The sequence below is a fragment of the Schistocerca americana genome, chromosome 11, assembly GCF_021461395.2.
Source record: "Schistocerca americana isolate TAMUIC-IGC-003095 chromosome 11, iqSchAmer2.1, whole genome shotgun sequence".
Classification (NCBI taxonomy): Eukaryota; Metazoa; Arthropoda; class Insecta; order Orthoptera; family Acrididae; genus Schistocerca; species Schistocerca americana.
The window spans coordinates 187,768,329-187,796,276 of NC_060129.1; the positions used below are offsets into that span (position 1 = coordinate 187,768,329).

Sequence of the window (27,948 nt, forward strand, 5' to 3'; positions counted from 1 at the left end):
TCCGCCTCTAACGACTTCATTGTTTACGAGAAGTTAAACACTGACCTCCTCCTCGTATGTCTAAATCATTATTTTGTACATTTGGAAGAGATGGAAGCTCATGACATGAAAGTGATGCCGTAGCAGCTTCCACGAACAGTGCTGCAGAACCTGCAGAAGGAAATGGCATGGAGCTTCCGTGTGAATCAGACTGAATAGTGGAGTAGCTATGGCCACCACAAACGATGTGGAATCAGGAGGATGTGCTACACCCACATCTTCCACACCAACAAAACTAAGGAGACTGAAGATTTCTATTTTCGTGCAGCACAACTGCTTGCGCAGATACCCTGAAACAAAATGAGAATGGTGATGTGGCCAGTTTCATAACATATATGACAACACTTTGTGAAAGCAATTAAAAGGAACAGAACAAGACCACTGTAGCGCATCAATAAATTTAGTGTATGTTTCGTGTATGCACACTATTTAAGCAAAATTTGACATCTGTCTTGGAAATAAACTAAATCCTAATTACTTCCTGAGAGAACAATGCGTGTGTTTCCACATGACAGTTAGATGCGTTCAAAGTGACTGCTGTCAGCGATTGTAATTGTGTAGTTCTGTACAACCATGGACCATGCCATTGGTGGGAAGGTTCGTGTCACGTGGCAAAACAAATAGCCGTACCGAAGGTGCAGCCACAACCGAGTGGTATCTGATGGGAGGTCAGACAAACGTGTGGTTCCTGAAGAGGGACAGCAGCCTTTTCAGTAGTTGCAGGGCAACAGTCTCGATGATTGACTGAACTGGCCTTATAACATCAAGCCAAATGGCCTTGCTGTGCTCGTACAGCAAACAGCTGAAATTAAGCGAAACTACAGTCATAAGTTTTCCTGAAGGCATACCACTTTCCTTTATTGTTAAATGATGATGGCATCCTCTTGGGTAAAATATTACAGAGGTATAATATTTCCCCATTTGGATCTCCGGTCAGGGACTCCTAAGGAGGACATTGTCATGAGGAGAAACAAAACTGGGGTGTTATGGATCGGAGAATTGAATGTCAGGTAGGTTGGAAAATTTAAAAAGGGAAATGGACAAGTTAACGTTAGATATAGTGGGAATTAGTTCAGTGGAAGGAGAAACTGGATTTCTGTTCAGGTGAATACAGGGTTATAAATACAAAATCAGATAGGGCTAGTGCAGGAGTAGGTTCAATAATGAATAAAAATTAGGAATGTGGATAAGCTACTATGAACAGCATGGTGAACACCTTGCACAGTAGTACAAGTTTATAAGCCAACTAGCTCTGCAAATCATGCATTGGACAAATGTATGATGAGATAAAAGAAATTATCCACATAGTTAAGGGAGAAAAAATTTAATATTCATTGGGGACTGGAATTCAGTAGTAGGAAAAAGGAAGAGAGGGAAAAGTAGTAGATGAATATGGAGGTTTAAGAATCATGAAAGAAGGTTGTATATGTCGAATAGACCAGGAAACACCAAAATATTTCAGATTGATTATATAATGGTAAGACAGAGATTTGTGAACCAAGTTTTAAATTCTACGAGTTTACCAGGGGCAGATGTGGACTCTGACCACAACTTATTTGTTATGGAATATAGATTAAAACTAAAGAAATTGCAAAAAGGTAGGAATTTAAGGAGATCATACCTGAATAAACTGAAAAAACCAGAGGTTGTAGAGAGTTTCACAGAGAGCATTACAGAACAACTGACAAGAACAGGGGAAAGGAATAAAGGAGAAGGAGATTGGGTAGCTTTGAGAGATGAAATAGTGTAGACAGCAGAAGATCAAGTAGGTAGAAAGAAGAAGTCTAGTAAAAATCTTTGGTTAACAGGACAGATATTGAATTTAATTGATGAAAGGAGAAAACAAAAATGCAGCAGATGAAGCGGACAAAACGGAATACAAACGTCTCAAAAATGAGATCGACAGGACGCACAAAATGGCTAAGCAAGGATGGCTAGACAGCAAATGGAAGGATGTAGAAGTATATATGACAAGGGATAAGATAGGTACTGCTTACAAGAAAATTAAGGAGACCTTTGGAGGAAAGAGAACCACCTGTGCGAATATCAAGAGCTCAGATGGAAAACCAGTCCTACGCAAAGAAGGAAAAGCAGGAAGGTGGAATGAATATATAGAGGGTCTGCACAAGGGCGATGTACTTGAGGACATTGTGGAAATGGAAGAGGATATAGATGAAGAGGAGATATGACACTGCATGAAGAATTGGACAGGGCACTGAAACACCTAAGACGAAACAAGGCCCCGAGAGTAGACAACATTCTGTTAGAACTACTGATACCCTTTGGAGAGTCAGCCATGACAGAACTCTACCATCTGGTGAGCAAGATGTATGAGACAGGTGAAATACCCTCAGCCTTCAAGAAAAATATAATAATTCCATACCCACAGAAAGCAGGTGCTGGCAGGTGTGTGACCTACTAAACTATCATTTTATTAAGTCACCATTGCAAAACAGTCAAATGGAAAAACTGGTAGAAGATCACATCAGGAAGATCAGTTTGGATTCTGTTCAAATGTAAGAACACGCAAGCCAATTCTGACCCTACTAGTTATCTTAGAAGCTAGGTTAAGGAAAGGGAAACCTACGTTTATAGCATTTGTAGGCATAGAGAGCTTTTGACAATGTTGACTGGAAAAGCTCTTTCAAATTCTCAAGATAAATACAGGGAGTGAAAGTCTATTTACAACTTGTACAGAAACCAGATGGTAGTCATATGAGTTGAGGGGTGTGAAAGGGCAGCAGTGATTGAGAAGGGAGTGAGACAGGGCTGTATTTTATCCCCAATGTTATTCAACCTGTATATTGAGCAACAGTAACAGAAACAAAAGAAAAATTTGTAGTAGGAATTAAAAAGGTTTTTGACAGCACTGCAATTCTGTCCACGACAGCAAAGGACCTGGAAAGGCAGTTGAACAGAATGGACAGTGTCTTGAAATGTGGATATAAGATGAACAACAACAAAAGCAAAACAAGAACAATGGAATGTAGCCAAATTAAATCAGGTATGCAGAGGGAATTAGTTTAGGAATTGAGACACAAAGTAGAAGAGGAGTTTTCTATTTGGGAACCAAAATAACTGATGATATAATATTTAGACTGGCAAGGGCAAGGAAAGTGTTTCTGAAGAAGAGAAATTTGTTAAAATCAAGCAGAGATTTAAATGTCAGGAAGCATTTTCTGAGAGTATTTCTATGGAATGTAGTCATGTATGGAACTGAAACGAATGAAAAACAGTTTAGACAAGAAGAGAATAGAAGCTTTTGAAACATGGTGCTACAGAAGAATGCTGAAGGTTAGATTGGTAGATGGCATATCTAACGATGAGGGATTGAATACAACTGGGGAGGGGAGGAATTTGTGGCACAACTTGGCTAGAAGAGGTAAGTTGGTAGGAACATTCTGAGAGATCAGCAGATCATCTATTTGTTAGAACTTCAAGTTTAACACGTATATTTAGGAACAACACAACAACACATATATGTCACTGAGTGAGTTGACCTGTGTACATGTTGGCATTCGATTAAGCACTGAGTCTCAGTCTAGTGGCCGCTGCTCGGCTGGCCGCTTAGGTGGCGCAGCTGCTGCATGGCTGGCAGACAGCACCGCACGTAGAGGACGCGCGTAATTGCGCGGCGGCACTTTGAATAATCGGCGAGTCACAACACTTTTCCCCCCTTTGAAATTGTTGCACTGGTCTTGATGGAGGTGTCCTGGAGATGGCTAACGTCCATAGGCGTTGTTTGACTCGCCGTAAAGTCTCGAGGAGGCGGCTTCCCGTACGGACGGAAGTGTCCCCGATGATAACGGGTCGAGATGACAGGAGACGTGGGCGATGTGTCGGCGTCCATTGGAGGAGGAGGCGAGTAGATGTACTCTGACAGAGGATGATCCTCCGGTTCCTGCATGGGCACGTCTCCTGGTGGCGTCCGGTCTGGTGCTGGCATCGCGATGATGGTGAGAGGGCTGCGTTGTGAATATTGAGAGATGCCAAGATCCCGAGCATCAGGTAGAGCCAAAGGTGGTGTGGCGGCATTCGGAACAGGCGTTGCTGGCACCCGAGGCCGAAGCTGGTCCGAATGACGCACTGCAACACCCGTGTCCGTCTGGATTTCATACAGGCGTCCGCCACGGTGTCGTAAGATGTGGCCCGGGCTCCATTTTGGCCGCCTGCCATATCCCCGTACCCAGACGAGGTCGTCGGCGGTGAACCGGCCAAGTGAAGGCACCCGCGGCCGTGAGGTGGGAGGCCGCAGAAGATGAAGTAGCGTGCGGGGCTGTCGGCCATGTAAGAGCTCAGCCGGGCTGTGATCGCCCATGGGGGTGAAACGGTAAGAAGCCAGAAATTGGAGAAGTGCATCATCAGCAGCAGAAGAAGTCAGGGGTTTCCTCCTCTGAGCCTTAAATGTGCAGACCAGTCGTTCAGCCTCACCGTTGGATTGTGGATGGAACGGCGGGGCCGTGACATGCGTAACGCCGTGACGAGCACAAAAATCCGCAAAGTCGGAAGAGGCAAATTGCGGACCATTATCAGTAACAAGAGTAGAGGGGAGGCCTTCCAAAGAAAAAATGCGGGCGAGAGCACTGGTGGTTGCCGCGGTGGTAGGTGACGTGCAACGGACAATGAAACGAAAGTTAGAGTAGGCGTCAATTACAAGGAGCCAATAAGTACCTAAAAAGGGTCCCACAAAATCAGCATTAATGCGCTCCCAGGGCTTCTCAGGCGAAGGCCACCGTGACAAAGATGACTTCGGGGCAGCGGCCTGTGACGCACAAGGGCCGCAGGCAGCGACCATGTGTGCTATTTCAGAGTCGATGCCAGGCCAGTACACATGACGGCACGCCAGAGATTTTGTGCGAGACACACCCCAGTGCCTCTGGTGAAGGAGGCGTAAGACCGAAGCACGCAAAGACGCAGGGACCACAACACGCGGCGAAGCATTGTCAGTGGAGGAGGATAACACCATCCCTAGCCGTGAGGCGGTAGCGCAAAGTATAGTAGTTCCGCAACGGATCAGAAGTCTTAGCGGACGGGCGATCTGGCCAACCCGTCTGAATACAGCGTAAAGCCCGGGAGAGGGTAGGGTCGGAACCTTAGCAGCCGCCAGCCTGTCCCCAGTGATGGGGAACCCGTCCACAACCCGCTGCTCGGCAACATCCACGTGGAAACAAAAGTTCGTCCCTATCGAATGCCTGATCAGGGCCCATGGGAAGGCGAGACAAAGCATCAGCATTCGCATGTTGAGCCGTTGGCCGGAAATGAATCTCATACTTGAAACGGGACAAGTAAAGAGCCCAACGCTGGAGGCGGTGTGCAGCCTTGTCGGGACGCGACGTTGATGGATTAAACAAGAAAACAAGTGGTTTGTGATCCATAACAAGATGAAATTTTGAGCCATAGAGAAAAACACCAAACTTATGAAGAGCATAAATGATGGCCAAAGCTTCTATCTCAATTTGAGAATACTTTTGTTGGGCATCCGTGAGCGTTTTGGAGGCATAAGCAATGGGTTGTTCCGAACCGTCAGAAAAACGGTGCGCAAGGATTGCCCCAACCCCGTATTGAGAGGCGTCTGTGACAAGAACAAGATGTTGGCCAGGTCGATAAGTAGCGAGGCACGGGGCCTGCTTCAGCATAGTCTTTAATTTCTGGAAAGCCGCGTCACATGACGCGGACCAGTGAAAAGGCACGTTTTTATGCAACAGGCGATGCAACGGCTGAACCACCGAAGCAGCAGATGGTAAAAACTTGTGACAGTATGCTATGTTCCCCAAGAAGGCCTGCAGTTCCTTAACAGATGTAGGGCGAGGAAGGGCATCGATCGCAGTGACAGTTTGTTGAAGCGGACGAATACCATCCCGAGAGAGTTGAAACCCCAAGTACCTGATAGAGGCCTGAAAAAATTGTGATTTCTGAAGATTACACTTCAGACCGGCAGTCTGTAAGACATTAAAAAGTGTGCAGAGATTTTGAAGATGTTCGTCAGTGGTGGAGCCAGTGACAACAATGTCGTCCATGTAATTGATACACCCAGGGACAGGGAGCAATAATTGTTCCAAGAATCGCTGAAAGAGAGCAGGGGCGCTAGCAACCCCGAATGGCAAGCGTTGGTATTGATAGAGGCCGAAAGGCGTGTTAAGGACCAGAAACTGCCGGGAAGCAGCGTCGAGAGGAAGTTGTTGATAAGCTTCTGACAGGTCAATTTTAGAAAAATACTGTCCTCCAGCGAGTTTAGTGAACAGTTCTTCAGGACGGGGCATAGGGTAAGTGTCGATGAGGCATTGAGCATTTACAGTGCCTTTGAAATCGCCACAGAGACGAATATCACCATTGGGCTTAGCAACGACAACGATAGGAGAGGACCACTCACTGGAAGTGCTAGGAAGCAAGACCCCTGACGCAGTGAGACGATCCAACTCCCGTTTTACCCGATCACGAAGGGCCACAGGAATGGGCCGAGCCCGAAAAAACTTAGGCCGAGCAGTGGGATTGAGCGTGATATGAGCTTCAAAGTCGTTCGCGCGGCCTAACCCAGGAGAAAAAAAGGGACGAAAATGTAGTCGACAAGGAATCCAGTTGAGCATAAGGAATAGCGTCAGAGACAATATTGACAGAGTCATCTATGGAGAACTCAAAAACGCGAAAGGCATCGAAACCAAAAAGATTTTCTGCGTTGCTCTGGTCAACCACAAATATGGGAACAGTGCGAACGACGGATTTGTAAGGTACCTCAGCATTAAACTGTCCCAGGAGAGAAATCTTCTGTTTATTGTACGTCCGTAATTGCCGAGCGACAGGGGACAGGAGTGGAGAACCCAGCTGAAGATACGTCTGAGAATTAATTATAGTGGCGGCAGAACCGGTATCCACTTGCATGCGAACATCTCGACCACAGGTTTGGACAGTGAGGAATAACTTCCCTGAAAGGGAAGAAGTGCAATTGACAGACAACACAGAATCAGCGTCATGTTCATGAACATCATGTAAGCGGTCGGATTTGCAAACGGAAGACACGTGACCTTTCTTTTTGCAATTGTGACACACAGCCCAACATTGGGGACAATCCTCGCGTGAATGTTTCGTAAAACACCGCGGACATGAAGGAAGTTGCCGGGGATTTTGCTGCAGTTTCTTAGTGGGTTGTTTACGGCTAGGCCGGGGCTGCGCGTGGGAGCGCACTGCGGCCACGTCGGCCGGCGGGGACGCGCCGCTCGCGTCGTCAACAGCGCACAGAGGTTGTATTTCCCCGACGTCACCCCACGCTTCTATTTGCGCCCCAGCGGCGCGAGAAATTTCAAAAGACTGCGCAATGGAGAGAACTTCATCTAGAGTCGGATTCGCCAACTGAAGGGCACGTTGCCGAACTTCTTTGTCGGGCGCCGACCGGATAATAGCATCCCGGACCATGGAAACGGCATAGGATTCTTTGTGAACGTCAGTAACTAATTGACACTTGCGACTGAGGCCGTGAAGTTCAGCAGCCCAAGCGCGATAGGATTGATTCGGTTGTTTTTTGACAACGATAAAAGGCAACACGAGAGGCTACCACATGCGTTCGCTTTTGAAAATAGACAGACAGAAGTGAGCACATTTCAGCAAAGGACAAAGACGCAGGATCCTTCAAAGGAGCCAATTGCGACAACAACCGATACATTTGAGGTGAAATCCAGGAAAGGAACAGAGACTTACATGGTTGTTCGTCCGTGACATGAAATGCCAAGAAGTGCTGTCGAAGACGTTCTTCATAATCAGACCAGTCTTCCGCCATCCCGTCGTAAGGAGGAAAAGGAGGCAGAGACAACGACGAGAAACGCCCCGCATTTGACGCCGCGGCGAAATCGCGAATCGCCGCTGTTAGAAGCGTATGCTGATCGCGAATCGCCGCCGTTAGAAGCGTTTGCTGTTCAAGGAGATTTTGCAAGAGCTGCTCGACAGTAGCCATGGAACCCTGTGAGTCAACAGTGAAAAAGAAAAATCCACTACCTCGTCGCCAATTGTTAGAACTTCAAGTTTAACACACATATTTAGGAACAACACAACAACACATATATGTCACTGAGTGAGTTGACCTGTGTACAAGTCGGCATTCGATTAAGCACTGAGTCTCAGTCTAGTGGCCGCTGCTCGGCTGGCCGCTTAGGTGGCGCAGCTGCTGCATGGCTGGCAGACAGCGCCGCACGTAGAGGACGTGCGTAATTGCGCGGCGGCACTTTGAATTATCGGTGAGTCACAACACTATTTAGTACAGGAGGGAAGCAAGAGGGTAAAAATTGTAGAGGGAGACCAAGAAATGAATTCAGAAGTACGTTGGTTGCAGTAGTTACTCTGAGATGAAGAGGCTTGCACAGGATAGAGTAGCACGGAGAGCTGCATCAAACCAGTTTTTGGACCGAAGACAAAAACAACAACAACAACAACAACAACAACAACAGCTCTGTACTACCAAATGACAATACATGCGGCCCGTCTGAAGTCTGTGTGACATGGCGTACATTTATGGGTACAACTATCAGGTCATACTCTCTTGTATTAGTCCATGGTGAAGTGCTATATGCTACACTGGTGTCCAGAAATGCTATATTATTTGTAAATTTGAGTCACTCTATGGGAACCAGATTTTATAAGTGCACAAGTGAAATAAAACACAGCTGTGTGATTTATATGTTGATGCTCCACTGCTCTGGCTTGCAGTGCAGATTTTGAAAGGCAGTTCAGTTAATTTCTTAGTTGCCACTTGACTCTTAGAGGGATGTGTAGCTGGTACACATTTCACAGCCACATTCTTATTACAGCTGCACATAAGGTGGTTTGAATTGATTGGTGATTACTGTAGAGCTCAAAACCAATCTCCTACATTCATAAAAATGTGTTGTACACGAGCAACATCATTACACAGAGTTACTGTATAAAATTCAGTTATCTCTGTAGCCACTAGCAACGAACTGTTAGTGTTAATGCAAATAGTGTTACTATTGGCAAGTGTAACAGCAAATAAATGAGAATGCTGTATGTACAAAAATTATGACTGATAAACACTAGTATATTCAATACAAAAAGATTGTAGGAATCTGTTTTGGCTTTTGACAGGCTTAAAATTAAGTCTAAAAGTACCTTTGTAATGGCCACAGAGAATAAAAATTTTGTCACACAATTTGTGTGATGTACTATCGTTATTATCAGAAAATAAGCTGTTTTCAAGAAAAGTTACTCCTGTTTTGTCTATAATTGCTGAGTTAAGTGATAATTTATTAGGTGAGTATGCTTACTTGGGAAAATATCTAGAAGTGTGATTGGGAATATGAAATAGTGGCACATAAATTAAATACAGAAGGAACTGCCAATGTGACCTCAAGGAGGGTATGTGGTTGCTCCTACGGCAGTAGAAGTAGCGAGTTGTTTTGGTGGAGTGGTGTGTCAGTACGGCAGACTGGAATGGTCAGGTCAGCACACATGTAGGAGTAACTGGGGTGGGACTGGTTACGGGTGTTGCAGATGGATGGGGACTGAGGATTGGAACAGTGCTGGTACAGGTGGCTAGTTCTGCAGTGGGTGCAGGTAGGAGGGTTTTTGCAGTTGGGAGTTAAATGATCATTGTAGAGGAGTACATTTGTGGCAATGGTAGTTTCTGACCAGGGATCAGGAAGGCTCTACTTTGTGTTCCGGTAACAGATGAACACTGCATTCTGAAGGTGGTGATCTATGGTTGAGGGGTCTTCAGAAAGGATGCAAATGAACAGTATCAGGCCAGAACGTTGATGAATTCAAAGAGCTTTTTGGATCTGCATGTCAGGATTAGGACTTAGCTTCTACACAACTTCCCCCACTGTGATCTGTGTCCTCCCGCATCAATCGCAACAATAGAAGTCAGCAGGAGGTGGGGTGTTCGGGTCATACTGGACTGGTTTTGAGGGGGCAGGCATGTGGACCAAAGATGGTAGCAGGTAGGCATTGTTTAGGGGGGTTTGGAAATCAGAACCAGAGGATTTTACGATTACCGAGTCTTTGCTTTGTACAAGTTGTGATACGTTGCCCACTACTCTTTTTTCTTTACTGAGGTAAAGTGTTTTAGCAGTGGGTAATCTCAAATCAGAATGTGAGAGGATTAAGGATGTGATGTAGGAGATGTGTGGGCTGGGATGGGATTTGACTGCATAGGTTTGGATGTGTGGGGCTAATGTGGGGGTGTCACAGATATGTTGGGTACCTGTCTTAGGTGGATTACTGGGATCGTTTCAGGATGGGGTGTCAGAGGATATTGACTGTGGAGTGGGACAAGATTTTGAATGCTTTTTCGTATTTTTCTTACCTTCACCAGGTGGATTGAGGCCAATGCAGATGTAGCCAGTGTGGTAACAACTATGGCACAGGTTGTAGGTGTTGGCTTGTTGTTGCTGCTGGAGTAGGTGGGGACGCTGGGAAGCTGCTTCCGAACCCAGATGTAGTGATGATGATGGTGGAAATGGAGCAGCAGTGAGGGCTGAAGGCACAGCTGGCTGGTGCAAATGTGAGACAGGTGGTATGGTCGGCAGTGTTGGCAGCACTGGCAATGGAGCTGACATCATCTACAAATGAGCAGTCGGTTACATGTGGGAATTCAATGTGTGTGTGTGTGTGTGTGTGTGTGTGTGTGTGTGTGTGTGTGTGTGTGTGTGTGTGTGAAGGCAGGTGGAGTCATCTGAGTACCATGTAGGAGTGAAAATCAGTTCCTGGCCAAAATGTCTTTTGGAATAAACAACAATAACAAATTCCACTCTTATGTCAGTTGAGCCCCGTGGCAGTATTTCAGTGGCCTCCCGCCTTGTCACTGCTTTTGTGACTTCAGCCTGAGATATGAATATTGCAGTTCTGTGACACACACACACATAACATTTTAATGCTTACTTTTGCATGCTTTGCACTAGCGTATGTTACAAAGGTACTTCTCACTGTCTTTCCTTCCTTTGAGTTCCACTTACAGTGTGTATCACTGTACTTCTCGCAAGTCTCGTTTCCGTCACTGGGAATCGTTTATAGTGGAATCAATCTACACTATTTGACAGGAAAAAAAACAGTTTGTAGACATTTTAGCAGCATTTGTGTGAAGTGCGGCACATTTACCCATCATGTTTTGCTTAGAGTGAGAGGAAAATTAGCTGATGTGGGATACAAAACCCAAGACTTTTAAACAATAGTTTGAAGTGCAAAAATTTTCTTGCACTGGTGTCAAGTGCATGCCCTGTGCTCACAAGGATGATACACCAATTTTGTATATTATTTATATGTGTGAGTTGAGGTGGTTGACAATTTTATTATTTATGAATTGAGTAAAACCTGCCAGTCAAGAGTTTCTTTTTCTTTTTTTTTATTAAGCCAAGACAACTCTGTGTTTCGAAATGTAGCCTCCAAATTTGCTGCAAACAGTTGGCATCCTTTAGGGATATGTTTGCGATTCAGATATATTAGCATGTGGTATCTGTAGTTATAGGTACATGACATATTTATGGTTAATATAAATAGCAATTTCAGAATGTTTCATCTATCATTATCCATTGCATTGTATACAGAATTGATGAGTTGTTATGTGTGACACATCATGTGTGGATTTTGGTTTGGTTTGGGGGATTAAAGGGACCAGACTGCGACGGTCATCGGTCCCTTTTTCCAAAAAAAAATTAAAACCACCCAAAGAGAATAAAAACGAACAGCAGGAAAAACGTCAGACGACACAGGACAAGAAATACTCCTACAGAGATCAGACAAAACAAATTAAAATCACACAGAGTGTGACGGTGGTTGGCCGACCCTAGAGATAAAAAGGAAAAGCCAACCACCGAGAACACATTAAAAACTCAGCGGAAAATCGTGGCCTGGTAGAGCCGCAACAGGGTAAATCGGTCGGCGCCCCAGCGGGTGTGGCTCAAGCATCTCAGAGCGTTTAGATGCCGCCAACACGCCTGTTTAAGCTGCCGGATATGAGGCAGCCAAGTCAACCGGGCATCGAAAACCACCCCCAAAAACCTGTGTGATTCCACCACTGAAAGAAGTTCGCCGGCAAGATAAAGCCGCGGCTCCGGGTGGACAGTGCATCGCCGGCAGAAATACATTACGCAGGTCTTGGCTGCCGAAAACTGGAACCCATGAGCTACAGCCCAAGACTGCGCCTTGCGGATAGCGCCCTGTAGCTGACGTTCAACAGCTGCAATGCCAGTAGAGCTGTAGTAAAGGCAGAAGTCGTCAGCATACAGGGAAGCGGAGACAGAATTTCCCACGGCCGCAGCGAGCCCGTTAATAGCTACTAAAAACAGGCAGACACTTAAAACAGAACCCTGTGGCACACCGTTCTCCTGGACGCGGGAGGAACCATACAAGGCCGCGACTTGCACGCGGAAGGTACGATACGACAGAAAATTGCGGATAAAAATCGGCAGAAGGCCCCGAAGACCCCATCCATGAAGCGTAGAAAGGATGTGATGACGCCATGTCGTATCGTACGCCTTCCGCATGTCGAAAAAGACAGCGACCAGGTGCTGACGGCGGGCAAAGGCAGTACGGATGGCCGACTCCAGGCTCACCAGATTGTCGGTGGCGGAGCGGCCTTTACGGAACCCACCCTGAGACGGAGCCAGAAGGCCCCGTGACTCCAGTACCCAATTCAAGCACCGGCTCACCATCCGTTCAAGCAACTTGCAAAGAACGTTGGTGAGGCTAATGGGACGGTAGCTGTCCACCTCCAGAGGGTTCTTTCCAGGTTTCAAAACGGGGATGACAATGCCTTCCCGCCATTGCGAGGGAAACTCCCCCTCGACCCAAAGACGGCTGTAAAGAGCGAGGAGGCGCCGCTGGTAGTCCACTGAAAGGTGTTTCAGCATCTGACAGTGGATGCCATCTGGCCCAGGAGCGGTATCAGGGCAAGCGGCTAGGGCACTGAGAAATTACCACTCACTGAATGGAGCATTATAAGATTCTGGGCGGTGGGTGCGAAACGAAAGGCTCCGACGTTCCATCCGCTCTTTAATGGAGCAGAAGGCCAAGGGGTAATTGGCAGAAGTGGAATTCAGAGCAAAATGCTGTGCCAAGCTGTCGGCAGTTTCGCCGGAGTCTGTACAAACTGCTCCATTCGGTGAGAGCGCAGGGACGCTGGCAGGGGTCCGATAGCCATAGAGGTGTCGGATCTTGGCCCAGACCTGCGATGGAGAGACATGGAGGCCAATGGAGGACACATACCGCTCCCAGCACTCTTGCTTGCTTTGGCGGATAAGGCGGCGGGGCCGCGGACGCAGCCGTTTGAAGGTGATGAGGTGTTCAATGCAGGGATGTCGCTTGTGACGCTGTAGCGCCCGCCGGCGATCTTTAATCGCTGCAGCGATCTCAGGCGACCACCAAGGCACAGTCCGCCGCCGAGGGGACCCAGAGGAACGGTGAATGGCAGACTCGGCGGCAGTAACGATGCCGGTGGTGACCGATTGAACCACTGCATCAATGTCATCATTAGAGAGAGGCTCAATAGCGGCAGTGGAGGAGAACAAATCCCAGTCAGCCTTATTCATAGCCCATCTGCTAGGGCGCCCAGAAGAGTGACGCTCTGGTAGTGACAGAAAGATCGGAAAGTGGTCACTACCACACAGGTCGTCATGCACACTCCATTGGACAGACGGTAAGAGGCTAGGGCTACAGATTAAAAGGTCAATGGCGGAGTATGTGCCATGCGCCTCACTGAAGTGTGTGAAGGCACCATCATTTAAAATCGAGAGATCGAGCTGCGACAATAAGTGCTCAACGGTGGCGCCTCGACCTGTTGCCACCGACCCACCCCACAGAGGGTTATGGGCGTTGAAGTCACCCAGTAGCAAGAAAGGTGGCGGCAATTGGGCTATCAGCGCAGCCAGGACATGCTGCGAGACATCACCATCCGGTGGAAGGTAAAGACTGCAGATGATAACAGCCTGTGGCGTCCACACCCGTACAGCGACAGCCTCTAAAGCTGTTTGGAGAGAGATAGACTCGCTGTGAAGAGAGTTAAGGACATATATGCAGCCGCCACCAGACACCCTTTCATAAGCTGCCCGGTTCTTATAATAACGCCGATAGCCACGGAGGACGGGGGTTCGCATTGCTGGAAACCAAGTTTCCTGAAGAGCAATGCAGAAGAAAGGGTGAAGGCTGATAAGTTGGCGGAGCTCAGCTAGATGGTGGAAGAAACCGCTGCAGTTCCACTGGAGGATGGTATTGTCCATTGCGGAGAAAGGCGTGACGGGACTGGGAAGGCAGATTACGCCGCTGGGTCACCTGCCGCATCCGATGGAGCACCCGTGCAAGTGCTATCCATTGCGTCTGAGGGATCGGCGAGATCGAGGTCCTCAGCGGACGCAAGGATCTCCACCTCATCCTCAGAGCTTTTAGGTAGCGGTGGAGTAGGTGCCACCGCAGGTGTCTTGGACTTACGGGTCTTCAAAGTCGCTTTCTCTCTCTGTTCCTTTGGTTGCCGTTGGTGAGAGGGCTTATTGGAGTCAGTCTCTGGGACCGAAGAGGATCGCGAAGCCCGTCGACCAGCGACCTGTGGCTTCTTCAGCCACTGGCTTGTGTCTGCTGTGCCGCTGGTAGGAACCTGGGAAGGGAGTGACCCAAGGGATCCCTTCCGAGGGAGAGAAGCCGAAGAAGACTTACGCTTCTCCGGCTTAGAAGTGGGGACTGGTATCCCCAATGGTTTAGTGGGTGCTGCTCCCGAGGTAGATTGTGTGGGAGCAACAGCGAGAGAAGGGGCCCCCATTGTCAAGGGGGCAGGTGAGGTCCTCTGACTCTGATAGCTGACTGTATATCTTGCAGCTGAAGGAGCTGGAGTAGGAGTGACAGTGGAGGCATAAGATGACATCATGCGCACGGGATGTAGCCGTTCAAATTTCCGCTTAGCCTCAGTGTAAGTCAGTCGGTCCAGGGTCTTATATTCCATGATTTTGCGTTCTTTCTGTAAGATACTGCAGTCCGGCGAGCAAGGGGAATGAGGCTCTCCACAGTTGACACAGACGGGAGGCGGAGCACATGGAGTATCGGGATGAGATGGGCGTCCACAATCTCGACATGTGAGGCTAGAAGTACAGCGTGAGGACATGTGACCGAACTTCCAGCACTTAAAGCACCGCATCGGGGGAGGGATATAGGGTTTGACGTCACACTGGTAGACCATCGCCTTGACCTTCTCTGGTAAGATATCACCTTCGAAAGCCAAGATGAAGGCAGCGGTAGCTACCCGATTGTCCCTCTGACCCCGATGAACACGCCGGACGAAATGTACACCTCGTCGCTCTAAGTTGGCGTGCAGCTCGTCATCGGACTGTAAAAGGAGATCGCGGTGAAAAATAATTCCCTGGACCATATTTAAGCTTTTATGGGGGGTGATAGTAACAGAAACATCCCCCAACTTCGTACAAGCGAGCAAGGCTCGTGACTGGGCAGAGGATGCCGTTTTCATTAAGACTGACCCTGACTGCATCTTGGACAAGCCCTCCACCTCCCCGAACTTGTCCTCTAAATGTTCGACAAAGAACTGAGGCTTGACAGACACAAACGATTCCCCGTCAGCTCTGGTACAGACGAGATACAGGGGCGAATACCTGTCGCTCTCATTCGTAGCCTTTCGTTCCTCCCATGGTGTGGCGAGGGAGGGGAACAATTTGGGGTCATAAACGTTACCTTTAAAATGGGCCCTCGAACGCTTAGAGACTGCTGGTGGCTGGCCACCAGCAATAGAAGATGTGCCACGCTTCATTGCGTGTCATCCACCCTGATGCCACCTACTCCGACCAAGGGCCCTCCCCACGGGCGCCACCCAGCCACAGCAAAGGCCACCTGGCAGGATGGCCACTGCCGGGAGTCCCGATGCCCCAGGGAGATGGGCATCTACTCCTTGGCATACATGGGGAGTTAACGGCGCAGGCATCAGTAGAGCGATCCCTGTGTTGTCAGGGGGCTACAACCAACAGGGTAAATGGCAGCCCCACCACAACGGACTGGCTACCGCGCTGGATGTTAGGTGACATGTGGTCCATGGTCGCCGTCAGTGCAGAAAGTGGCCCTGCACACCGCTTGGCAGAAAGTGCACGCAGGAGCGTATCCATGCCCATGAGATGTAGAGCGGGCAGGACTGCAACGCAACGACGAAGAAGCTGGCGAAAGTTCTCAACACAACACGGACACAATGCACCAAGTAAGGCGCCCTTCCCCAATCGGCTCGCTCTTCGGAAAAATTTTGAGATATGGAGGTCAAACCCGACAGGGGACTATCACATAAGGCCGAAACGTTTGAGACTCCTTTTAGTCGCCTCTTACAACAGGCAGGAATACTGCGGGCCTATTCTTACCCCCGAACCCACAGGGGGGGGGGGGGGGGGGGGGGGGGAGAGAGATCATGTGTGGAGACACAGAAAAACAGAGTTTACAATTTGTAGCCACAACTACTTAAACAATATAAACATTTCAGTGAATTTTCTGTAAGTTTTTCCCAGACAGTTAAAGAAACAAATTTTTGCCTCTCTTGGCATATTTGTACAGATAAGTGAGGTCTTTATACTAATTATAAGCATCCTATTGTTGAGCAGCTGCAGTTGTGAGTAGCACGAGAAGAATCTAACGTAAATAATAGTGAAATGAGCAATGTGTGTGCTGCTGATTAACGTATCAGTCTGTACTGTAGGCACTTCACGTAATCATCATTTCTTCTGAATTCTCTCAACTTAAGTGAGCACAAAAGATGTTTCCAATCTCTGATATTGAGAGCTTTTATGTATATTTTTTCTGCACTATTGGATGTAAGAGTACAGCTTAAATATATAGAAGAGTAAAAATGGATCAGGGAGCTGACTGGCGGGGTGGACATAATTACAAATGTAATGGGAATGTATCGGAGGTGGGCAGGACATGTAGCCGAGGGAATTAATGGTTGACTGAACAAGGAAGGTTTTCTTGCATTCAAAGACACACGGTGAAAATATGGACATGAAGACTTCCTGTGGGACTTCCTTGTGCATTACCTGCTGTAATTTGACTACATCCCTTTACCTTGTTTTACATTTTCCAGTGGTTTCTGTTTACTTGCATCCAGAGTCCTACAGGGCATGCTGAGTGATTCAGCTAAACCCTCAACCTCAGTACTTTTGAAGCCACTACCCATAAACTACATTAATTCAAATGAAGCAATGTGTTTACTGTTGCCTGTCACTGTTTGATTATTTCCTTAATGCGTTTCAAAGATTTAAACAGCCATTATCAGGTGGATTATATGTATTAATATGATGTGCATATTGTGTTACTGTCTATAGGGAAAGAAATCAGTATTTGGAACATGGCTCTGTGGAGATCTCTGACTAAAACCTGAATGTAAATATAAATGTACAAATAAAACAGTTGCAACAGAATACCTCTGGTCCCAACAGGCTAGTTTCTGTATCATAATACATGACAATAAACTGACATACTTTGTAAACAAACATGATGTTTAGAAACTGATAGATACAAAGAACATACACTAGAAACACTATTTCAAAATACTAAGCATATACAGTAAAACAGACCATTATGTCTGAGTAAGTCTTTAAGTACTGTGCATATCTGTGGTTGAGCACATGACTAGGTATTTAGTATTTAAAATTGTACAGTACATGACTCTTCTTTTAAGTATACATAACTCATACTTTGTATTCATTTCCGTGTTCAGGTGACCTGTTGAAAACATGAAACGTTATAATTATATTGCTAAAGGTGGTATAATTATACATAAATAACAATTTGGTTTGGGATTCAGACATAGAGGATGAAAGGAGTGACAGAAAAAGAGCGGAATATTGGTTATCCAAGAGCTATGGGTTTGCTAGGTTTCATCTGTAGCATGTTATAAAAAATTAGGTTGACAAGGATCAAACTGTATTGTCATTTTAAGTAGATCTAATGAGTACTGGAAGCATGTTAGTCAAACATTCATTTGGAAAATATTAATAAAATACAAATTATGAAATTCATGGTAAATATGAAGCGGAGGAGAAAGGTATATTGTGTGTGTGTGTGTGTGTGTGTGTGTGTGTGTGTGTGTGTGTGTGTGTGTGTGTGTGTGGAAAGCAGAAATGACAAACACTTTTGTATATGTTGTGAATTAGGATGGACTCAGCCTGTTTTCTTTGATATTTGTATATCTGCAGTGGTTCAAGGATGCCTAATTTTCTTCCCAATTGTGTTATGTGTGACAAAATATATTTTTATGCCTTTACGTATCACGATATTGGCAATCTGATATGAAATACTACCCACAAATGGTACTGTACGGAAGATCTTATTTTATGTTTGTTTTGTGTGCTGTGATTCTTTTGCAACCATTTGAGGTTGGAGGTGGTGTTTTATTATTTCAATTTGTTGTTCACATTTATCTTCAGAGTGTTGTAGTTGGGTTGCTGTTCCTGTTGACAACATACCAGAATGGTGCCATTTTGGGGCTGTGGGATGACAAAAGAAGTTGTGGATGGCAGCGTGTTGTTCTAGACTTCCAATAAATTTCAATTTGATGTCAATTAGTACTTATTCTAATGGCCAGGTTTAATAAGTTTACAATGTCACCTACTTGGTTCTCAACTGCGAACTTTATACTTTTATTTGGAAAGCTGAACAATTAGGTAACTCAGTGCAAGTTAATTGTGATGTATATGACACAGATTGAAGGTATTACATTTTAGTTATTGTATTTACATATTTGGATTTATGTTCAGGTCTTAGTCAGCGACCTCTGCACAGCCATGTACTAAATAGTGATTTGTTTCTTTACACACAATGCCTCAAGCTACCCTAAAATCTTAACATAATACACACCTTTTAATATAAATAAATCCATGTGATGACAAATATTTGTCTGGACTGTAGCCTTATATGCAAGTGAATCATGAACAATAAACAGTATAGACAACAGGAGAATAGAAGCTGTTTGAATGTAGCGCTGCAGAAGAATGCTAAAGATCAGATGAGCAGACTGAACCAGCAATTAAGAGGAATTGTTTTTCAACAATGTCACACATGTACACTATCGTTTTATTTTACCAATTTCCTGTCTGTGACTAGTTTTGCCAACTGCGACCAGCAGCGATGCCTCATTCCAGATCAATAATGCGGCGGATCCCAAAATTAATCGCAAAGACTGGAATATCAACTAATAAAATAAAAACATTTTAGTATGGCCATGGCACTCCTATGCTGTCAAACAGTTTATCACTTGCTGGCCCTCAAAGTTCTCCAATGAAAATAATGGAGAAGATCATGATCGATAAAGAGGTATATAATCTGGGAGGATAGAAATTTACAGCACCCCCTGCCTAAAAGTACAGTCACGTTAACAGGAAACATCATGAGGTTTAAAGTAACAGTTAATTGGGCACTGGAGGGATGTGTTGGCAGCAAAAATCTTTGAGAGAGACAAAGCCTTCAGTACTGTAGGTAGATTCAAATGGATGTAGGTTGCGGTAGTTATTCGGAGACGATGAAGCATGACGGACTAGATTGGAGATATGTATGAAATCAGTCTTGAGTGATGACCACAACAATATTTAAGCAGCAGTAATGTTCGTACGAAAAGCAATCAAACTGATCAAAGGCGAGAAACACTCGCATGCTGGCTGACCCTCTGTTATTTTCCATTTCTCAACATCAGTGAAGATTCCAACTGCAGCCTTTGGTCCACCAAATTTGTGTATGTCTATTCTGCCTGAAAATTTCAACAACTGTTACATTCCTTCAAATAATAAGAAATTATACAGAATTCATAAACGCATAAAGCCACTGAGAAAGTAACAGAGTCTAGAATGAGTTTTGTATTTGTTTAGCTTAAATAGTTTTGTCAAGTAACAGCAGAGTATGGGAGCTGATCTGGAGAAAATAAAGGCAGTAACAGCACACACTAATGTGGAAGTTTGATGCACCACGACCGGCCATGAGGTAACACAGCTGTCAGCCATGTAATCAGGGTGCCATGAGAACTGCTTTTGATTGGAACAATGTCTCACATGTATGCCGTTCCTGTCACTCCAATTTGCAGATGTGGATAGGCTGATTATCACCTGCATCTGAATAGTGTGGGTAGGGAGAGATACTAGATGAGCACCTTCCAGGAAGTGTAAGGCAACATCTTTTGGTTAGAGTCAGACTACAGACAGAATGCTTTGATACGAATCAGAACTGCACAGAACCATAAAATATGGAATATTTTCCACAAAATTTAAATTAGTTTGTTTCGTCAGAACATTAGGATGTTGAATGAAGAGGTAGATGAGCTTCTTTTATGTCAGGAAGGTATGTGAAATTCTAATGTGCGTTTTGTGCCTCTCAGCACCATGTACTCTGAGTGATGGAGAAATGCGATATAAGGGATTACAGGCTAGCTAGCGTCATGTATGCCTACAGGGAAATACAGAAGCGTCCGATTCCACCCGTCTGCTTTGACCCATAGTGTCACAAATATGGCGGAAACGACCATACACTACGACTCCAATATGGCGCCTATGACGTCATTACGCAAACGTGACCACAAACACAAAAATATATTGAAAAACCAACACACACACATTCCACAAAAAACCTAATGAAACTAACGTGACAAGCATGGGAAATTGGGGGGTTTCTGGGTGGGGACAAGGTAAATATAAACAAATTTAGACACACACCACCATACCAAACCAAACAAAACGACGAATAAAACCGAAAACACAAAACTCCCCAAATTCCACTAAACAATATCCTCCTGGAATCGGACACTTCCCTTTACCTATATAGCTCAACAGCAACTCCCGATAGTGGAACTCCCACAGCCACAACCACACATTGGAATCGAACACTTCCCTTAACCTATATAGGTGAACAGACACTACCGATACCAAATCATAAAACCCAAAACTACAACCACGTCCACAATCATCACTGCCTCAAAAACAACAACAACAAACCAACAAAATTGGAATCAAACACTTCCCTTGATCTGTTATCCTTATGAAACCACATACAGCCTTCCCTGGTCCAAGACGCAGGTACTTTGGTAAGCCTAAGTTCTTGACGACATACTGAACACTTCACAACTTCATCCAAAAATCCGACAAAATTCTATTAGAGACAGCGCACTGTCCCCCTTCGTCGCCGACAACCAAAAACTGTTGACCTTGTCAGTCATATCCATACCTACCGAAGACATAAAAAAAGCAATTTACCAAAATTCACACACAACGAACAGAAAATAACTACAATAATGTCAAAATAACAAAACTAAAATCGTTAACTCAAAGAAAAATATTCCACTGAAAGCACAGTCCTGATACCACACACGAGCAATGCTATCACGCAAATGAACCCCATAAGCCACGTAACACGCTACCCACAAACACACCACCATAGAGAACCGCCGACCACAACAATATGCCAGCTATAAACACGCCAAACTAAACCAAAAACATCACCAAACCCACCACCTGGGAGCACCACCGATCACATCAAAACGACACCTACACACATGCCACTCTCACAAACTAAATTCCACGCCATTGTGACGTCACACACCACAACAGCCTTATGTCACAGGTCAAAGCCAATGGGTGGGATTGGATGTTTCGCTCGACCCGTCTACAGTTTACTTGGAAAAAGGAGGAGTTTTAACACAAAAGCAAAAATATAGAAGCAAGAAGTTTTTGTGTAGATCACAATGTAAAAGCATATGCTTTTCAGTTGTTACTACAGAATCACTTCTAATTATAACACGCCTCAGGGGTCTAGGAGACTTAAGTGGTTTAGGAGAAATCTAGAGGAATTATTGAGCTTTCTGTCAAGAAAGGTGAATCAGTCATTAGTTTGCGAGTATTTTAATGCGCCTTTCTTAGAAGATTCTGGCAGGTAAAAAGTGCTAGAACCATTATTTGGGTGTTTGAACCTGATTTTGGTAGTGTAGTTTGCAACTTGTGACCAGGGAGACAGTAGGACCCCAAATCGAAACATTTACTGACACAGCTCAGGTTGAACAAGTGATGTGCAACAAATTGTTAATGGAAAAGGGAAATTATTTGAAGCCCTTGATAGTATAAGTTATTATTCAACAGAACTACTGGGTTTTAATGAGAGTCTAAAATATCCTGACAAATTAATAATGCAGACATCTTTAGCGTATTTCGGCAGACTAATGCATTATGGAATGACTGCATGCTTAAGAATATAGCAAAGAGGTGAACTATTCATGCATCAATTAGCTACTGAATTTACACCACGTTTCTCATTTTTTTTTTAAGTATTGCAAACATTTCTATAGCTATCAAAGTTTCACAATCAGTAATTTTCATGGTTATCCGTATGGGGCTGGATGAAATAATTTTATACTTTTTGCCCCGTTTAAAAAATACAGTACAATGAAAATTCATCTTTAAATAGTTACTGAAGCTAGTTTTCACGCCACGGCATACACCAGCTTCTTTTATTGGAATACTCAAGTATTTTTTAATGGTCAATTTATGATCACCAGGCTGGTTCTCCAGAACATTTAACATCCTATTATATAAACCATAAAATCGTAAGTACAGTATTCCTATAGTATTTCAGGCAGTTGTGATTGAGCAGCAAATGATAGTATGAATACAATGTGCAAGATACTGAAGATACAGCACAAATTTTTCCACGCTACCGTCTCCTACGGGCGTACTTGAAAACATCTTCCTCTCAGCAATGGCCTTGTGTACCATTAGAGGTTTACAATGGCAGAAACAGGTTCCTGCAGTGCTGGTTTAAGTATCAAAAACCCATTAGTTCCTTTGGTTTAAAATGGCTCTGGAATAAAACGATTTGATTAATCAGTGAAACTATAATTGGCTGATTTCATTATGTCTGCTGTGTATTAAAGGTGAAGAAAATTCGTAACTGTCCATTACAGTTACATTTGGAAAAGGACAAGATATCCATCTGCAAAACTTCAGAAATATTACTGTTAATGACAACACAGAAAGTGCACATACTGGAGCAATACACATGACACCTCATCTGTGGCGTTCCACTTACTGAATTGCTCTAAAGCAATTTAATTTTTATTTTAAATACTTAACATCTCTTATTAACATCCGTTCTTTGGTGTGTGATTTCCATTAAGTTTAATGCATAGCAATATTTTACACACAAGTTAAAGCTCTATTTGAACTTGACATCATTTACAACAACAGCATCTCACACAAACAGTTGTAAAATAACGAGAAATTAAGAACTCAACTATACTCTTCAGATTATATTTGCTTTCCTTTTAAATTTGACTCGTTTCATTTTAATTCGTCACTTCCCGTGGTGTTACACCGAACAGAAATAAACAAATGACAAAGGCATGCTTCAGGAATGGCACACTACAAGTTGAAACGAGATTCTGTTTTGTTGTCTCCGTTACTTGTGACATTGTTTCCTATGTTTCCAACAAGTATGCACCAGTAAAAGCACCTACACTGTACGTTAAGAATTTAACCTCAACATTCAGCAGCTAGTTACGTCACAAGCTGTACAAGTTAAAATACTGCAAGTCTTTCCTACATGATACAGTAGGCAGGGAAACTAACATTTTCTAATCTACGTTTAAGTGTGAAAACTGCACTTACTCAACACAATGCTGTTTGCTCTGCAGATGTTCATCAGCCATATTCTTCTTATTGCTGCTTCCCTCTCTTCTTGGCTTCGAAAGTACACCTAAAAGCACAGCATTGTTGATTTATTCAAGACAAAAATACACAGTATTTTCTATTTTAAACAAACATGTCACGAACTGAAGTCAGATGTAAGCTGTGTGGATTCAATGACAGCCAGGCAATATGCAAGCGTCTGATTCCACCCGTCTGCTTTGACTCATGACGTCACCAATATGGTGGAAACTACCATTCGCAACAACTCCCATATCGTGCATATGACATCATTATGTAAACATGACAACAAACATGAAAATAGATCGAAAAACCATCACACACATCTTCCTCCAAAAATATAATTAACTAACAGGACAAGCGTGGGAAATTGGGGTGTTTCTGAGTGGGAGCAAACTAAATATAAACACACAGTACTGTACCACATGACACAAAACAACAAAATAAAATGAGCCCGCAACCTTCCCAAATTCCACTAGACACTATATCCTCTGCAATCCATCACTTCGCTTGACCTATATAGCTCAACAGCAACTCACGATACCAAATCACCAATACCAACAACCAACTCACAAATACCCCATCAACAAAACCACCGAAAAGAAAAACAACTTACCACAAAAAAGTTCTGGCACTGCACTCTAGGTCAGACACCACCAACTCCCCGATCCGCAGCCACCACCCACCACACACCACCACCCTAACTAACAACCTTTGGCCTATGCATCCTACTAACTGCCCTTAAAAAAACCTAAAAATACAATAGCCCTCAGGGAAGCTCTTCCACCAACAGTACTCATCTAAATGAGACCGAAGGTTAAAAGAGAGCCTCTTCTCCCTCCCAATAACTGACTTAATCCCCGCCCCCCCCCCCCCCCAAAATCCCTCTATGGTACTTGCACAGGCCCCGGTCTCATAATTTTTAATCTCAAGCCTATGATTGCCTACTGAATGATTGTATCCCCACTCACCCAACCCCCTATAAGATGAAAACACGTCTGACACTATGGTACTCCCCCTTCTATGAAATCCTCAATTAATCCTACTAATTCCCTTCTTGTTCGCCCCTCCGAAACCCTAGACACACATTCTCAAATAACCACGCCCCCCAAAAACAAAAGACTTACCCCTCCCATACTACTTCCTCCCAAACTGCGACTCGTCAACCTCTACCACCACCCCAGGCCCACCCAACTTACCCCTGTACTTAACATACCCCGAACACACTTCACGACAAAATGAAAACCAATCAATCACAGTCCTCTCACCCACACCAATCCAATGCACACAGAAACTGTGAGAGGATTAATAACAAAAATGATAAGTCATTAACACAATTTCTCGCATGCCCAACCTAGACTTATTGAACCAGGAATCTCACCTTGTAGAGCACCATAGGTTATCGCTACGGCACCTCCACATGTAGCTATCCATGGTCCAAAACACCGGAACTTTCATCAATCGCATTTCCTCCCGACAGACCCTTCACCCCTTCAGTCAACAGCCAAAAGCTGGAGACACTTGAGGGACAAGGCACTGTCTCCCATCTGCGCACACAAACATGTACTGTTCAATTTGTCAGTGATATGCATACCTAACAACGGCATTAACAAAGTAATTAAAAAAAATTCACACACGACGAACAGCACACAACACTACAATAACTTAGACACAACAAAAACTAAATTGTTAACTCACTGAAAACTATTCCTGTAAACGCACGGTCAACAGCAATACAGAACGCATCGAGGACTAACACGCAACTGAACCCAACACACCACATCAAAACACCACCTATAAACACACTAAACTCCGCACCGTCCTGACGTCACACACCACAACAGGGTGGAATCTGACACTTACGTTGACCCGTTAAATATAAGTTTGTTCTGTCAAAACATTAGGATGCTGAATAAAGAAGTAGATGTGCTTTTACATGTCTAGGTGTGTGAGATTCTGATGTGTGATGCTTTGTGCCTCTCACAACACCATGTGCTCACAGTGATCGAGACGTTAAATATAATGGATTACATACATTGTGTATGTGTACAGTTAACTTTAAAAAAGGAGGAGTTGCAATACAAAAGCAAAAGTATAGAAACATGCAATTTTTGTGTAGACTGCAATGTAAAAGCACCCGAGACTCTCCGTGATTTAGAAGAAATCTAGATGCATCACTGAGCTCTCTGTCAAATAAGATGAATCAGTTGGTAGTTCATGAGGATTTGAATGCACATTTCTTAGATGATACTGAGAGGTAAAAAGTACTAGAATCAATTAAGTCCATGATATTTCCAGAAATATGCATATTGTGATGAATTAATAATGCAGATATATTTTACGTATATCTGCACAGTAACGTATTATGGAAAAATTGCATTTTAAACTTTAATAGCAATGAGGTGAATCATTCGTGCATCAATTGTCTACTGAATGTGCACCATGTTTCTTGTTTTAAGTTTTACAAGCATTCCTGTAGCTATTAAGGATTGACCATCAGTCATTATTGTGGCTATCTGTATGGGGATGGGTGAAAATACTTTTATTACTTTTATACCTTTTGTCCCATTTAAAAATTACAGTACAATAAGAACGGATTTTTGTTTAAATAGTCACTGAAGCTAGACTTGCCACCCCCCATCCACCCCCCGGCCCTAGTATATGACAGGTAATGCAGCTCACATCTCTGGTTACAATACCCGGCTGGTGGGTCAGTATGTTTAACATCTATCAATTAAACCATAAAATCGTAATTGTTCATATAGTATTTTGGGCAGTTGACATTCAGCAGCAAAAGATAATATGAACAGGATGTGAAAGTTAATGAAGCTATAAGACTAATTTTTCTATGCTACCTCCCTCCTAGAGGCATATTTCAAAAACATCTTCCTCTCTGCAATGACCTTGCGTACCAGCAGCGGTTCACATTGATAAAAAGAGGTTGACGCAGTGGTTTAGGTATCACAAATCCATCTGTTCCTTAGTTTCAAATGGCTTTGCAATGAAACTATTAGATTTATCAGTGAAATTGTAATTGGCTGATCTCATTACGTCTGCCGTGTATTAAAGGTGCAAAAAATTTCGTAACATCCATTACAATTATATTTAGAAATGAGAAAGATGTTCGTCTGCAAAACAACAAAACTTTAGAAATATTACTGATAATAACAACACACCATCTCCACACGTTCGAGTAATACACAATGATACATTCTTATCTCTGGCATTCCACGTACAGAATTTCTCGAAAGCAATTTAATTTTTAATTTAAAAACTTAGTAACTCCTCTTAAGTAACTTTCATTCATTCCTTGGTAGGACCTAGGTAATTTGCGTTATGTTTAATATGTAGCAATATTTTACACACGTGTTAAAGCTCTAATTGCACTTGATATCGTTTACAGCAGTAACCTCTCACACAAACAGTTGTAAAATAACGCTAAATTAAGAAATCAATTATGCTCTTATTCCGTTTGCTTTCTTTTTATGTCTCTAGTTTCGTTTCCATTCATCGCTTCCCATGATGATGCACTCAACACAAGTAAAAAAATTAGAAAAACATGCTTCAGGATTTGCGCAACACATATTGAAACGAGACTCTGCTTTGGGGCTCAGTTAATTCTGACATTTTTCTGTGTGTTCCCAACAAGTGTACAACTGTGAAAGCACCGATAATGTACGTCTGAAGGCTGAATATAACCTCAACATTCTGCTACTAGTTACGTCATGAACTTGAAGTTAAGATACTACAGATCTCTGCTACGTGATGTACTCGACGGGGATTCTTAAATTTTCTAATCTACGTCAATGCGTGAAAATTGCACTTACTCCACACAATGCAGTTGCCTTTATGTTCTGCCAGTTAGCTCTGCAGATGTTCATCAGCCATATTCTTCTTCTTACTGCATCCCTCTCTTCTTGACTTCGAAAGTACAGCTAAACGCACAGCATTGTTGGTTTATTCAGCACGAAAACACACAATACTGACTACTTTAAGCCAACATGTCACTAATTGCATTCACATGCAAGCGGTGCGGATGGAATGACCATACTTCAACGTGCATTGCAGTGACTTCGACCTGCCATCTGTCTGCGACGGTTGGTAATGCCGCTGGCAGCTGCTGCCCTCTCACACCACTCCGTTACACCACAGTCTAATATAACAGTCGCGACACTCACTGCTGTAAAAGTTGTTGCCGTTTAACAGGTGGAGCGACACTAGTGCTCAAAGCGGCAGGTAAGGTGAACGTCAGATGCGTCGTAAG

At 44.1% G+C, this 27,948-nt stretch overlaps 1 protein-coding gene across 3 annotated transcripts; it reads right to left on the reverse strand.

The window, feature by feature from the left end:
- On the reverse strand, positions 1–27,757 carry LOC124554038. 3 transcript variants are annotated; one of them, XM_047128073.1, is made up of 3 exons: positions 27,512–27,757; positions 23,646–23,733; positions 1–329 (listed from the first exon to the last, which is right to left on the reverse strand). In XM_047128073.1, the coding sequence occupies exons 1-3, from the start codon at positions 27,563–27,565 to the stop codon at positions 61–63; spliced, it is 411 nt and encodes a 136-aa protein (XP_046984029.1). In that variant the 5' UTR covers positions 27,566–27,757; the 3' UTR covers positions 1–60. The 3 variants fall into 3 exon arrangements, with proteins under 3 accessions (XP_046984029.1, XP_046984030.1, XP_046984031.1); XM_047128074.1 differs by lacking the exon at positions 27,512–27,757 and adding an exon at positions 25,066–25,211; XM_047128075.1 differs by lacking the exons at positions 1–329; positions 27,512–27,757 and adding exons at positions 17,344–17,730; positions 25,066–25,211.
- Positions 27,758–27,948: the final 191 nt, after the last annotated feature.

Excerpts from the sequence above, each read along its gene's own strand:
- LOC124554038 (XM_047128073.1), bottom strand. The coding sequence starts at position 27,565 with ATGAACATCTGCAGAGCTAACTGGCAGAACATAAAGGCAACTGCATTG. Across the intron at positions 23,734-27,511 it reads AGGCAACTGCATTGTGTGGA|GTGTACTTTCGAAGCCAAGA; the intron begins GTAAGTGCAATT and ends CTGTGCTTTTAG. Across the intron at positions 330-23,645 it reads AGCAAACAGCATTGTGTTGA|GGTATCTGCGCAAGCAGTTG; the intron begins GTAAGTGCAGTT and ends ATTTTGTTTCAG.